This window comes from Lissotriton helveticus, chromosome 1_1 (genome assembly GCF_964261635.1).
Source record: "Lissotriton helveticus chromosome 1_1, aLisHel1.1, whole genome shotgun sequence".
Lineage (NCBI taxonomy): Eukaryota > Metazoa > Chordata > Amphibia > Caudata > Salamandridae > Lissotriton > Lissotriton helveticus.
Window position 1 is genome coordinate 1,764,899,226 of NC_136057.1, and position 14,435 is coordinate 1,764,913,660.

Below are 14,435 nucleotides of genomic sequence, written 5' to 3' on the forward strand. Positions count from 1 at the left end.
GTCCTTCTGCTTCCGGTGGGGATCCATATGTAGAGCTTGCAAAGCATGCGGAGGTTGTTGAGCTGGAGGAGGAGACAGCATTGGCTTGCTGGGTCATTGACAGTGATGATTCCAGGATGAACCTCAGGTGGCGTGCATGTGTGGTCAGTGGGTGTCGGTGCAACTCCCAGCGAGGCCGGCCACCAGGAGTCATCCCAGGCGGAGGGGGTTGAGCGAGGATGAGGCCCTCTGTATTGTCCGAGTTCAGTTTCAGGCGGCTGCTCTTCATCCACTCAGAGACGGCCTTCATCCCTCGGTGGAAGTTGGTTTTGGCGGTGGCAGGGTCTTTGGTGAGGGAGAGGATCAGCTGGGTGTCGTTGGCGTATGAGACTATGTTGAGGTCGTGCGATCGGACGACATTGGCGAGCGGTGTCATGTAGACATTGAAGAGGGTCAGGCTGAGGGATGATCCTTGGGGTACGCCGCAGGTGATCTTGGTGGCTTCGGATCGGAATGGGGAGGTGGAAGGCGGTGATCCAGTCCAGGGCTTTGTCGCAGATTCCTGCGTTGTAGAGGCGTGTGCGGAGGGTGTGGTGGCAGACGGTGTCGAAGGTGGTTGAGAGGTCCAGGAGGATGAGGGCTGTGGTTTTGACGTTGTCCAGCAGGGCCTTAATGTCGTCGGTGGCGGCGATGAGGGCAGTTTCGGTGCTGTGGTTGCTGCGGAATCCGGATTGAGATGAGTCCAAGGTGTTGTTCTTTTTGAGGAATTGGGTCAGTTGCCTGTTGGCGATCTTCTCCATGACTTTTGCCGGGAACTGGAGCAGGGAGATGGGCTGGAAGTTCTTGAGGTCCTTTGGGTCTGCCTTGGGTTTCTTGATCTCTGCGTGTTTCCAGCTTTCTGGGAAGGTGGTGTCTTGAATGAGCTGCTGAGGATCTTACGGAGTTGTGGTGCGATGATGGAGATCGCTTTGTTGAAGATGTGATGGGGCAGGGGTCTGATGGTGAGCCGGAGTGGATTGTGTTCATGGTCTTGATGGTGTCTTCATCGTTGACTTGGTTCCAGTAGATCAGGCAGCCAGTGTGACTGAGGGGCGGTGGGTCTGGGGTGACGGCGGCTGTAGGAGGGGTCTGGGAGTTGAAGCTGTTGAGGATGTCTGCGATCTTGCGGTGGAAGAAGGTTGCTAGAGAGTCGCAGAGCTCTTGTGATGGCCGGATGTCATTGGAGCTGGAGCTGGGGTTGGATAGTTCCTTCACGATGTTAAAGAGCTCTTTGCTGTTGTGTGCGTTGTTGTCGATGCGTTCCTTGAAGGAGCTACTTTTGGCCGTTCGGATGAGTTGGTGGTGTCTGCGGCTGGCGTTCTTGAGGGCTGCATGGTAGTCTGGTGTTTGCTCGTGGCGCCATTTCTTCTCTAGTCTTCTGCAGGTCTGCTTGGATGTCTGGAGGTCGGCTGTGAACCAGATGGCTCTTCTGTCTTTGCGTCTGTTTGAGGGTTTCTTGATAGAGGCGAGAGTGTTGGCGCAGTCGTTGATCCATTGCCTGAGGTTGCAGGCGGCTGTGTCGGTGTCAGTGTGGTCGGTTGGTGGGTTTCGGGTTAGGGTGGTGAGAAGCTGGCCTTCGGTGACCTTGTTCCAGCTGCAGTGGGGGATTCTTTGCCGGTGGTTGTGTGTGGTGGTTTTCATGAGGAGAAGTGGATGCAGCGGTGGTCGGTTCAATGGAGTTCGGTGGTGTGGCTGACGAAGACGTGGTTGCCGGCAGAGAAAATCATGTTGAGCATGTGTCCGGCGGAGTGGGTTGGTATTGTGACGAGCTGTTTGAGGTTCGCAAGGTTGTCCAGTAGAGTGGTGGAGTTGCTGTCATTGGTGTTCTCGATGTGGAAGTTCGGGTCTCCGAGGAGGATGTAATCTGTGGATGCCAGGGCGTGCGAGCTGATGGCGTCTGTGATGGAGTCGATGAACTGTGTCTGAGGTCCGGGGGGTCTGAACACAAGGGTTCCTCTGAGGGTGGTGTTGGGATTGATGTGGATCTGGAAGTGCAGGTGTTTGGCTGAGGGTGTCTTCGGTGTTGTTTGAGATTCTGAGGGTATTTCTGTGGACAATGGCGATTCCCCCTCCCGGGCTGTTGATGCGGTCCCTGCGTGTGATCTTGTAGCCATCCGGGATGGCTATGGCAACGGCGGGCGTCGATGAGGTGTTCATCCACATCTCCGTCATGAACACCACGTCCGGGGAGTAAGAGTCGAGTAAGAGTCGAACAGGTTCCAGAGTTCGATGGCGTGCCAGTGGACGGAGCGGGTGTTGAGCAGTGTGCATCTGAGGTGACTCTTACCTGCCTTGGTGGGGGGGCAGGACGTCCTGATGTACGCTGGCTGGTGAAGCTGCAGTTTTGGCAGGTGAATGGTCCAAGGATGTGCTTTGGGGTGGCCTGGAAGCAGGCGGTAGATCCGCCAGCATTGAGTGCGTGAAGGAGGTTGGCGTTGTACCGGCGTTGGGTGTCGTGGCGTTCGCGGGGGCCAGGGTGTCTGGCACTGGGTGCAGTCCAGGCACGGACGGGCGCAGACATGCTTGCCTTAGGCTGCATGAGGTCGCAATAAGTAGAGGAGGGGGCGGGAGCAAAGGTCAGGAGGCGGGAGCTGGGCTGAGTAGGGGGCGGGCCGCAGGGTCAGTAGCGGCGGGAAAACACGGGCAGAAGTGAGGGGAAAATGAACAGTAGCGAGTGGAAGAAAAATAAAATAAAATTAAGCAGAGGGCAATAAACAGATAAGCTGGGGCAGCAGAGGGAATGGCCAGAGAGCACGTGAGCGGGAGATGATGGATGGCACACAGGCGACCTGAGGCGCTGGGACGGGCTTCTGGCTCGCACCCTGCACGGCGGAAGGTCTTTGTGCTGTGCTGGCACGGTGATCAGATGGCAGAGCTGCTGGGGAGGGTGCTGGCCTTGGCCCAGAGGTCAAGATTTCACACTCGCTCCCCCGCAGCGGTCGCCATAAGTAGGGGAGGGGGCGGGAGCAGAGGTTGGGAGGAGGCACGTGGCTGAGTAGGAGGCGGGGTCGCAGGGTCAGCAGCAGCGGGAAAACACGGGCAGAAGCGAGGTGAAAATGAGCAGTAGTGAGGGGAAGAAGAATAAAATTAAATTAAGCAGAAGGCAATAGACAGATAAGCAGGGTTAGCAGAGGGAATGGCCTGAGAGCACGGGAGTGGGAGATGACGGATGTCACACAAGCGACCTGAGGCGCTGGGACGGGCTGCTGGCTTGAATCCTGCACGGCCGAAGGTCTCTGTGCTGTGCTGGCGTGGTGATCAGATGGCGGAGCTGCTGGGGAGGGTGCTGGCCTTGGCCCAGAGGTCAAGCTTTCACGCTCGCTCCCAAGAAGCGGTTGCCATAAGTAGGGGAGGGGGCGGGAGCAGAGGTCGCGAGGTGGGAGCGTGGTTGAGTAGGGGGCGGGTCCACAAGGTCAGCAGCGGCGGGAAAACGCAGGCAGAAGCGATGGGAAAATGAACAGTAGCGAGGGGAAGAAGAATAAAATTAAGCAGAAGGCAATAGACAGATAAGCAGGGGCAGCAGAGTGAATGGCCAAAGAGCGCGGGAGATGACGGATGGCACACAGGCGACCTGAGGTCCTGGGACGAACTGCTGCTGGCTCGAACCCTGCACGGCCGGAAGTCTCTGTGCCGTGCTGACGCGGTGATCAGATGGTGGAGCTGCTGGGGAGGGTGCAGGCCTTGGCCCATAGTCCTGACTTGTTGTAGGTATGAGGGTGCTTGTTGTATCATATATCTGGATGCAATGGCAGAACCAGTCAAATAAAAGTCGGGCAGCACACTAAGCTAAGCACAGATTTTTAGCGTGCTTATTTTGAAGCCACGCCCTTAATTAAATTGACCACGCCCCTTTGAGAGACCCCCAATTTTCTCATTCTACTTAAAGCCCTGCGTACGGGGATGGGGGCTGGGGGAGGAGGGGAGTAGTTGGGTGTCTTTCCACACCAGACATAAAAACAAATATTGCAATGTTTTCATCCAGCGTGCCTGCTGGTAATAAGCACAGGATAATGTAATGTTCAAAGTCGGCGAAATTGTTTATTCTATATTCTGTAAACATAAAGTTTTCTTTTTATATTATGTTTGTGTGTTTCCACAAGTGCCAACCGTAACACAAACAGAGCATTGTTTGCAGGGCTCGAGTTGGGGTACCATGTGGGTGGACGCCGTCCCCCCACTTATTTTACCAGGAGCTCGATTACTGGAGCAAATGAATCTACACATTCACTCTTTGGCCTCTCTGGGGCGAGATCGGAGCTGATTCAGAACGCTGCTCACGGACTGGCTTCTCTGATACAATCCCATCTAATGGGTGAACGAGGGGAGGCAATAAATCTGATGGTGCAAGCCACCTTTCGTGACGTCACTTCCTGTCGTGACGTCAGCGGCCCCCCACTTCTTTTTTTTTTAGGACTTGTGCCCTGATTGTTTGCATTCTGTTTGTGTGTCTACGTATCCTAATCTCAGGGCTTTAAGTGGGCCGGGTCTCACCGGGTCGGAGCACCAGCAGTTTTTTTAAGGAGGCCTCGAAACGGGTCTCTATCGGGCTCTGTTTTGTGCCCTGACACAGGAGGTCCGTGTTTTTCGAGCGTTATATGGGAAGGGAAATCCTTTAAAGAGTCCTTTTCTCTCTGGATTTCTCTTCTCTTTTCGGAACTAAGGAGCAGCAACATTGTTGTGGTGTTACCAGGGCTTTATGTGGAAGCTTTTTCAATATTATATACAAGTCACAGTTGCTGCTTATTTATCCTATGCGGCTAACAACCATTGACAAAGCCAATAGTCCTGACTTGCTGTAAGTATGATGTTACTTGTATCATATATCTGGATGCAATGACAGAAAAGAGCAAAATACCAGTCGGGCGGCACACTATGCTAAGCACAAACTTTTAGCTTATGTGTTTTAAGCCACGCCCCAATTACATTGACCACGCCCCCTTGAGAGACCCCCCAGTTTTTCCATCCCACTTAAAGCCCTGCCTAATCTCATCATTCAAATAAGGCAGTGTTTGCAGTGTGTGTGAATCTACCCACACAAAGCATATCATCATACATAGAATGGCGTATTTCCGTTCTGTGTTTGCATCTGCCTGTTCTAAGCACTCAATACAAATAGTGCAGCGTTAAAGCTCAGCTTTCTGCTATACTAAGCATTTGCTAAAACATGTACAACGTTTACGGTTTGTCTAAGAAGTAGCTACATAAAGCATACATTTCTAACAGTGCTTTCTATATTTAAAATGCTTAAAGACGCAGCCAGGGGTATGGGCTTTGTCATTGGTTGTTGTTCTCAGCGCGGTGCGGCAGAATTCGCACCTCGCTGAGGAGTTGTACTGAGATCGTCCTTGCACACTGGCTGGTGTCTGAATATTGCTCCAGGGGAGGACTAGGATCCGTGCCAGTTCGATGCCTCGGTGTGAGTGGCCGACAGCTCTCGGCGTGCCCGGTGCAGCTAGCTGCTGCAAGTAGCCCCTGGCTAGAGGCACGCGACGGCATTATCATCCCCGTCTGTGCTGGCTGGGAATCCCCTGCTAATCCACTCTTCTGTCCCCTATCCTCAGAACAAGCATCGCCCAACAAACAATTCCCGCCATCTGCCGGCGGTGGCTCGCGGCTGCCGCGGGAGCCAGCAGGAGCATCTGGGCGCGCGCCAAGGCCAACCAAACAGCCTGAATTAATTGGAGTGGATGAAGAGTAAACCCATGCGGGGGGGAGGGAGGCGACCATGACAGCCTGTCTTCAGTACGGCAGCAGCGGCGGAAGCCATCGGGACCAAGTGCCTGACATGGTGATTGAAGTGATAAGTCTAACTTCTAACAGTGAACCCCCTACACACATTCGCAGTTGTTCCCCTTCACCCTATGCTACGTGTTATTCCCTAGAGAAATGAGGATGAAACAGATAAAACAACAATTTCATCCCACTTATTTATTTAGACGCCGACGTTAGCACAGGCGAGCTCCAGGTCAGCATCTTCGCCCTTTACTGAGAGGCCTGGGATTCAAGAACAACATGCATCAGATAATGGTAACTGGTCACTTACGTCGCCCCCACTGGAACCTTGTGGGCCTCTGGGGCCGACCGTGCCTGGAGGACCCTGCAGAAAACAGAAAAATACAGATTGTCAGAAAATATCTTTTAGAAGAGGAGCTAGAACATAACGCATATAGATCATTTCAACTAAAAACAAGACATAAAATGGAAGGTAGGCTTCCGGCAGTCTGCTTTATCGATCAGGATGTCAATATCAATATGAGACAAGGCAATGCATAACAAATGCACGCGAGTTTAGTTCTCTGCGCCCATACTAACCACAAGCATTGGACCACACCATGCTGCAATGCCTTATTCAGTGTGTTACAAAACAAGACATGCTTCTTAAACTTTCTTATGCAAGAAGACAGATAAAATGACCCCACAAGAAACTAAAGTGCAGAAATGTCTAATTTGACTGCCCATCTCCCTCTCCGAGAGGTAGGGCCAGATAACCAAACCAGCTGCCAATGACAAACTTGCTTCCAATTTTGCTGCCCAATGCCATGGCCAATGGTAATGTCCCCAGTCCGAGGCATGTGTACAACTTTCACCTCTGGACCAGAGCGGTCTAATGACATCAGGCTTCAAAGGACCTTTCAAATATGACTTGCAAGTATTGACACCCAAAGCAAGAAGCGCGTGCTTTACAATACATATAACCCAAATAAACCTTTCTCCAAGATGGTGGTGCCCTGGGGCAGAATGTTGTGGAGAATCCCACATATAGACGAGCAACTTATATTTATTTGGGCTCTTTGACAGCAATCTTTGAGAAAAAATCTACTTGCACAGCAGGCTACTTTGCTGTAGATGCTTGCAATAAGGTGAAGGATGGAAGATTTAATCAAAACCTTGCCCAGCCTCATCTTGTGGCAGAAGACTTTGCAATATGCTTAATGGTTGTAGATACAGGAGAAGCAGCTAAACAAGTGTTAACTGGACAGCAATTTTAGGCAATTTCTAGATTTTAAATACATGTTAAAAACAAAAGAATGTTGACAAACAAATGTTTCTTAAGGAAAAAGGTGGATCTAGCTGTGGTTAAAATTTTTCAGAGGGCAAGAGATGCCCTACACAGTGTAAGCAACTTGAGAAACAGGAGAATCCTCTCACGGGTAATGCAAAAGGTACTTTTGAAGAAACTATAAAACACAGTTTTGGGGGCTAATATCCTGACCTACTATAGAATTTGTATACCGATTGAAAAGAGGAAAAAGGAGACGAAGTAATACCAACAAGCCAAAACCAGGTCCTTAGCACCGTGGATAATAAACCAAAATCTGCTGATGGAAAGCACATGCAGGTGTCAGAGAATGATGTTGTAAGACATTTGGGGGCATATTTACAAGTCCCTTGCGCCGCTTTTGCGCCGCCGTTGCGTCACTTTTGTGACACTTTTTGTGACGCAGCGGCGGCGCAAAAGATGCGCCACGGTGCGGGGTATTTACAACGTGACGCATCTGGGAGATGCGTCACGTTGTAAAGCTCTGCGCCAGAAGGAGGCGTTCCTGCGCAGGGGGGGGGGGCGTTCCGGCGCAGGAATGCCTCCTGAAAGTGGCTGAGTGAAATCTACAAGATTTCACTCAGTCATTTTGGTGCCCATGCTGCGTCAAAACCCTGCGCCTGCTTGAAGTAGGCGTAAGGATTGACGCAGCATTGGAATAATAGGGCCCCCGAGCATTGCTGGAGCTGCGTCGTGCTTGCGACGCAACTCCAGCAATGCAACACTTTTACGGCACAGATGCGTGACGCATCTGTGCCGGATTTGCCCCATGGTGCGCCGCATTGTAAATGCAGCGCAAACATGTTGGCGTAGGCATGACGCACAATAAGTGGCGCATCCCTGCTGATATGCAGAGATGCGCCACTTATTGTAAATATGCCCCTACGTTAAGAGTTGACTGGGATGTGAGCCCTGCTCAAGCAGCAACTACAATTCTTGTCAGGATGAGGCACCAGCCAAACCCTAAATTAACCTGTGCTCAACCCTCTGGAAGCTTGCCACAGAGCAGTCAGGCTTAACTTAGATGCAATATGTAAAGTATTTGTGCACCACTTCAAAAAATAATAAAGTGAAAACAGCAGACAAAAAGGATCCCACATGAAGGTAGAAACATTGAATTTCCTTAAATAAAGAAAACAAGACCAAAATCCAATCAGTAGAACTGGAGAGCTGAAACGTTAATGATTTTATTGAAAATAGCACCAAAAAACACAAAGCGCCATCTGTGGATATCTGGTCGTGCCAAGCCGGGACAAAGTCAGACGTTCAGGCTGACCTGATGGAGAATGGGCCATCTACAGGGACCCAGTTAGTTTAGCTGAACAGAGTATCTTCAATCTAGGGGTGGGTGAGAAACTCTGCTCTGCCAGCTGAGTTCAAGTCTTTTGGCATCGACAAGGGATGTGAGGGCCTGCGCAGAGAATGCGTCACGCAGTGGTGGTTCCGATCCATGAAGCTGTGGAGATGCGTTGGTACTGCTGGATCCATAGATGCTGTCATAGCACCTTAAACTCATTTTCAAGGGTCCAGGACTGGGTTGAACCCACTTGGCAGGGTAGACTCGCAGAGGGCAGAGTCCAGGTACAGGTGCTAGGTTGTTAGAAGCCTGTTGCATACCTGAGGTTTCAGATTGGAAGCTAGCCAACTAGCACTTGGAGTCACTCTGGATTAAGGGTTAAAGAGATGCAGGTCCAGTCTTTCTCACCCAGGCAAAAGGGCAGAAGGCCATTACAGCAGGGTAGCAGTCTTTTAGAACAACAGTCCAGCAGAGTGGCAGTTCTTTCAGCACATCAGTCCTTCCTGGCAGAGTATCCACAGGTCCAGAAGTGTAATGAAATGGGGTTGTCTGAGGGCCAGTATTTGTACCCAGTTGTGCTTTCGAAGTGGTAAAAATCTTGTAGATGCATGCCTTTAAGCCCCACATTTCTGGCTCTGGCTCCAGACTAACTACAGAGAGGATGTATGGAGTTTGTGTGGAGGCAGCACATAGACTAGTCAAGGGCAAGTGAGGCAGGGTCACATCCTCCCAGTGATGTTCATCCAAAAACACATACGCTCCCTGTTGTGTATGGCTGTCTAGGAGGACTACACAAAGCACAACTATGAACTACACCCAGTCATGTGACCCAGAAACAGGCTGCAGGCACTAAATGGCTAAGGCAGGGAAAAGAAAACATTCTAAAAGTGACATTTTCAAATTGGTAATTTACAATCCGACTTCAGAAGTTAGGATTTTTCAATACAATTCCAAAGACACCAAACATGAACTGGGTACCTGTTCCCATTTAAAAATGAGACTTACAATATGTAATAAGGTAACTCCAGTGTCCTCCTACCGGATAGGAAGGTCTTGTAATAGTGAAAAATGACTTTAGGAGTTCCTCACTACCAGGACATGTAAAACTTAAAAGTACATGTCCAACTTTTTAAATACACTACACCTGCCCTCGTGGCTGTCCAGGGCTTACCATAGGGTTGAATTATATGACCCTAGGGGTGACATATGTATTAAAAACGAAGCTTTGGGCCTGGCGAAAGGTTTATTTTGTCAGGTCGACATGACAGTTTTAAACAGCACACACAGGCTCCAATGGCAGAACTGAGACAACTTTAAAGTGCTACTTACATGGGTGGCACAGTCAATGCTGCAGACCCACTAGTAGCATTTCAATTTACAGTCCCTGGGAGCAGGTAGTACCAGTTTACTAGGGGCTTACAAGTAAATTAAATGTGGCCAATTTTACCACATTTTATGGAGATAGCATAAGCACTTTAGCAGTGGTTAGCAGTGGTAAAGTGTGCAGATTCCTAAGGCTAACAAAAACAAATTCAGCACAATAGGAGGAGGAAGGCAAAAAGTGTGGGGATGACCCTGCAGAAAGGGTCAAGTTCAATAGATGTTTGGAATATTTCTGCACTTTTTTTTGTTTTTATATTTCTTTTCTTTGCGTGTCTGTTAATAAAGGAAAATAGTGCAAAGACACTATCTGGTATCAATTTAGGTTGCATTTATTTAGTGGAAATCTCTCCTTCAGACGCTTTGCGACCACCTTTTTGTATGTTATTTATATTTGGCTGTTTTTAGGTGTAATGGAGCAGCTGCACCTGACCGAGGACATAACTATACCATTTTATTAGCACATGCCCAGGAAGGAGACACGGTCAACATCGGAATTAAGATTCTTGGCCTCACAAGTATCTACTTTTTTAAGGTTGTTCGCAAAACCAGATTCATTTGAGGATGCTCTCATCTGGTGAGAAGAGGTGACCCAATACTGGAGGTTTTCCAGTCCTCTCCTAAGAACTTTCCCTTTGATAGGTACTTGAAAATGAGAGCATGAAGACGAAGAACTCCCAAAATACATTTTTGGGTTCTACTGGAACAGGGAGTGCACTAAAGCACTGGAATCAATAAGCATTATAGAATCAGATACTGTACTTGGTATCAATTCCTCTGAGACTGATGTAAAACCTGCATCTCGCAAATAAATACATGGCCATGAAAGAAAAAGTGGCCTCAAGAAAATGAATGCTCGTCTGATGAAGAAAATGGTTCCAGTACACATTGCTTTGTGTGAAACTTTCATCAGCAACATGCAGCAGTCAGAGAGAGTTGTTTTTTTCTCAGTAATTTCTTGCCTTTGCTTTATACCACTTTAAATAAAAAATAGAAGATATTGATATGAAATGAGAGGTGCTGCAAAAAAGTAAAAAATGAAAATACTTCTCTAAAGTGTGAAAGCTCACATGAAGGAGCTGAATCATGTCGAATGAGGAAAAATATGGACTTGGAAGGGAATATTTGATGGTCCATTGGAGGGGGAAGGCCTGAGTGTGACAATGAACAAATAACTATGCTTTTACTCAATATTCTTCAAAGTCGCAATATGTTTGGGGAAGATATTTCTAAGTAAAGCATTCCCACACAGTTGGCAATACATTACACTATATTGTCCATTTGGAATGTAAATTTTTTTCTAAATGTTCCAAACCAAGATTCCAATATTTTATCATATACTATCCAAGAGAGGGATAGTAGCTGTTTGCCACAAATGTCTACAGACAAGGAAATACATATTAGAGATCCATCTTCCACAATATTTCAGTGGGTAAGATTCTCATTCAATCTGATTTCGAATGTGTAAAATGCAAAGCTCCTCTCTCATTATACTATTGCATACATCTACCGTAGAATATAAAACAGAGGTATGCAGTGCATACGGTTAGATAGATAGTTGGCATTTTCACTATGTAAGGTTTCATAAAATTGCTACTGAATTTAACTCAATCATTATTCTGTGAAATGCCACACTATACAAAGACGCCTAATTTGTCCATATACTCTGTGTTATTAACCTGTTTTTTAAGATTGATGTGTTAATGAGGAAACAGCATTACTTCAATGACACATGGTAGTTAGTTCTGATTTGAGTTTGGGTAAAATCCTGCTGAGAACTAGTATGTCGTAGTGGGAGTTTTTCCCCCTCTCCTACCCGGTTGAATGTTGATGGCAGAACTATCTGGAAGGATGGGGGAAACAAGATTTTTTAAAAATATTTTTTACTGGGTCATACTCATAGTTTCAAAACTACAGCTATTATTTACTTAATTGTATGCAGTAGTTGCTACCCTTCCAGTAGTGATATCAATCCTACTGGAATAGGGATTGCTGATAGATGTAGAGTTCAACAAGCTGCAGATGCTTTCCCTGATAGGGTTATATCTAATATTATAATTGCTGACGGCTCTTGAACTGGTTTTTGCTATAATAATAGCTGTTTGGCATCGCGAGTGGTAGCTATCATCCCTGAAAGAGTTTCATTGGTTATTATACACAAAGAAAGTATTCCTAATAAACTAAGTGATATAAATAGGGATGCAGATATTTACCATGGGACACTGACTATTATTCCAGAGAGCAGTACAGGAAAGGGCTACAAAATAGCAACTTGGAATATCGCAGGCTTAATGAGTAAATGAGACAAGTTAGGATGGCAAGATTTTATCAATGGGTTAGACGTAATTTGCCTGCAAGAAACTTGTGGGCATATTACCAACAAAGTGGCGAAGAGAGGGACACCTTCCTGTACATAAACAAACCTTGGCATTCTGCTTTTTCCTTTTGTGCTGCACAAGGCAGCACACATGGAAAAAGCAAAAACGAGGAGAAATGAAGCATTTCTCCTCGTTTCGCCACCTTAAGAACAGGTCTTTCCTGTTTTTAAATTCGGCGCTGCCACCTATTATCGCCTCTCTTGATAATAGTTGGCCCCCCACGAAATGAATGGGTGTTGCGGTGGAACGCCCACTGCAACACCAACTGCACACCCCCATTCACGATGAGTTTATCGTGAAAGGGGCCCTATTACCAAGGCAGCGTTAAGTCAATTAACGTGGCTTTACGCCACGCTAATTGACTTAACGCTGCCTTGATAATAGGGCGATGCAAATATCACAGCTTTATTGGCAGAAGAGTGTCGATGATGCGGCGATAAGCGGCTTGATAATATGCCCCTCGGTGCCTCAACCCAATATATATAGATGGATTTTCGTCATATTGGTTAGAGGCTGTACCATCAAGAGATGGAAGAGCGAAAGGGGAGCTTTTGACCCTCATTTCGAATAAACTACCAGGAACTGTCAAAAAAGTTGCCACAATTGGGGCACACTCACAGATTATATGGCTGCACTGTAAAGAAGGGAGGGAGGTGATTGTAATCAATTACTATAACAATGTGTTTGACACTAACAGGAGTAACATTGTAACTGAGCTGGATAAGGGCCGAGATAACTTTATAAACTCCATTAATAATAATGTGGTACTCATGTGGGTTGGAGATTTTAACATCCAAACTTGCTCCCTGGTAGCTACTCATGCCTGTGGCATAAAGAATGATGAAGGGGACGATTGTACACATTTTGTACACAATGCATATGGGGAAATTTTAAACTCAGTGATTGCTAAATACGATCTTGAAATACTACAGTGTGCCTGCGATACTGATGGGCACCTGATACCAACTTTTATTGGGAGGAATGCTAATTCGATTATTGATCATGTCTTAATCTCATCTAATGCTACCTACATGTGCGATACCCCACGGGCTGCCAATTGCATCGTTATGTCATTTCAAATGTCGGGCACAAAAAGGCCAATGCATCAATGTACAGTAGTAAACATTGCCGCGAATAGCGCATAGATCCAACGAAAATCGCATTAGATGGGATGGTGTGGAACCCCAAAAAGTTATAAATAAAATTGTTTTAAAATGCAACAAAGAGATTATTTATTGTTTAAAAGAAGATATAGACCCTAGGGATTGCTAATTTTATAAAAATGAATTCTATTATTGACAGGATTTTAATGGCCCCCATCAGGGAGGGAAGGAAAAAAAGGAAGGGGTGGTTTGCCCATACTTGCGCCGAAGCATTAAAGCAACTGAAACAAGCCCGACATTGCAAGAAGAGAGACAATGTGTTAATCAAAAACCTAAGACATAATTATAAACTTGCTCTTGATACTAGAAAAAGGGAGCTATAAGAGATAGCATGGGACAAACTCTCCATTGCCGTAAATACAGCAAATATTAAGTTATTTTGGGATACTGTGAATATGCAGTTTTTGAAGGCTGATTCACTCCCAGAACTATTATTCAACGTTACAAGCGATGACTGGGTAACACATTTTAGGGGTATCTTTAACCCAATGGGTATTGTAACATCATAGGCAACTAATCAAAAACAGAGTGATTGGCATGATTTACATTTAATATCACAGTGGAAGAAGTCCAGGAGGGGCTAAGGGGCAGTAAGGGATGGAAAGCTCTGGGCCCTGATGGAGTACCTGTTGATGAATATAAAGCTGAACCCCATTTGTGGGTGCCCCCATCATGGGGTCAGTCAGTTATTGTCCCCATCCACAAAAAAGGAGATAGGTCTGAAGCTAAAAATTACTGTCCCATATCAGTTTTAGATTCATCTGCCAAGGTAAAGGGTAAGGTTTTATTACTGCGACTGGAGGAATGGGTACATGATAATGATATACTCTCTCCAACCCAATATGGTTTTAGAAGAGGTTTAGGGACAATAGAACAATGTATTAATCAAGAGTTGCTAATCGGCAAATACACATGTGATAAAGAAGGGCGAATATCCTTATGTTTTGCCGATCTTAGTAGTGCCTTTGACTTAGTTGCTCATAGCATTTTGTGGCCTACTTTACTTAAACTTGGGGCACCTAAAGGTATTATCCATATTCTAGCAAGGCTTTACACAACATTATCTTGTAAAGTGACATATGGACAACTGGGCGAGTGCACTCCAAGTTTTAAAGTAAAACATGGCATTCGCCAAGGTTGCGTCCTTGCTCCCTTACATT

General features: G+C 46.8%; 1 protein-coding gene across 1 annotated transcript in view; it reads right to left on the bottom strand.

The window, feature by feature from the left end:
• COL5A3 (collagen type V alpha 3 chain) overlaps positions 1–14,435 on the bottom strand; it is a 598,884-nt gene that overhangs the window by 88,609 nt on the left and 495,840 nt on the right. Inside the window, exon 48 of the mRNA XM_078650321.1 lies at positions 6,062–6,115. Coding sequence (XP_078506447.1) covers positions 6,062–6,115 — 54 coding nt within the window. The remainder of the gene's footprint in view (positions 1–6,061; positions 6,116–14,435) is intronic.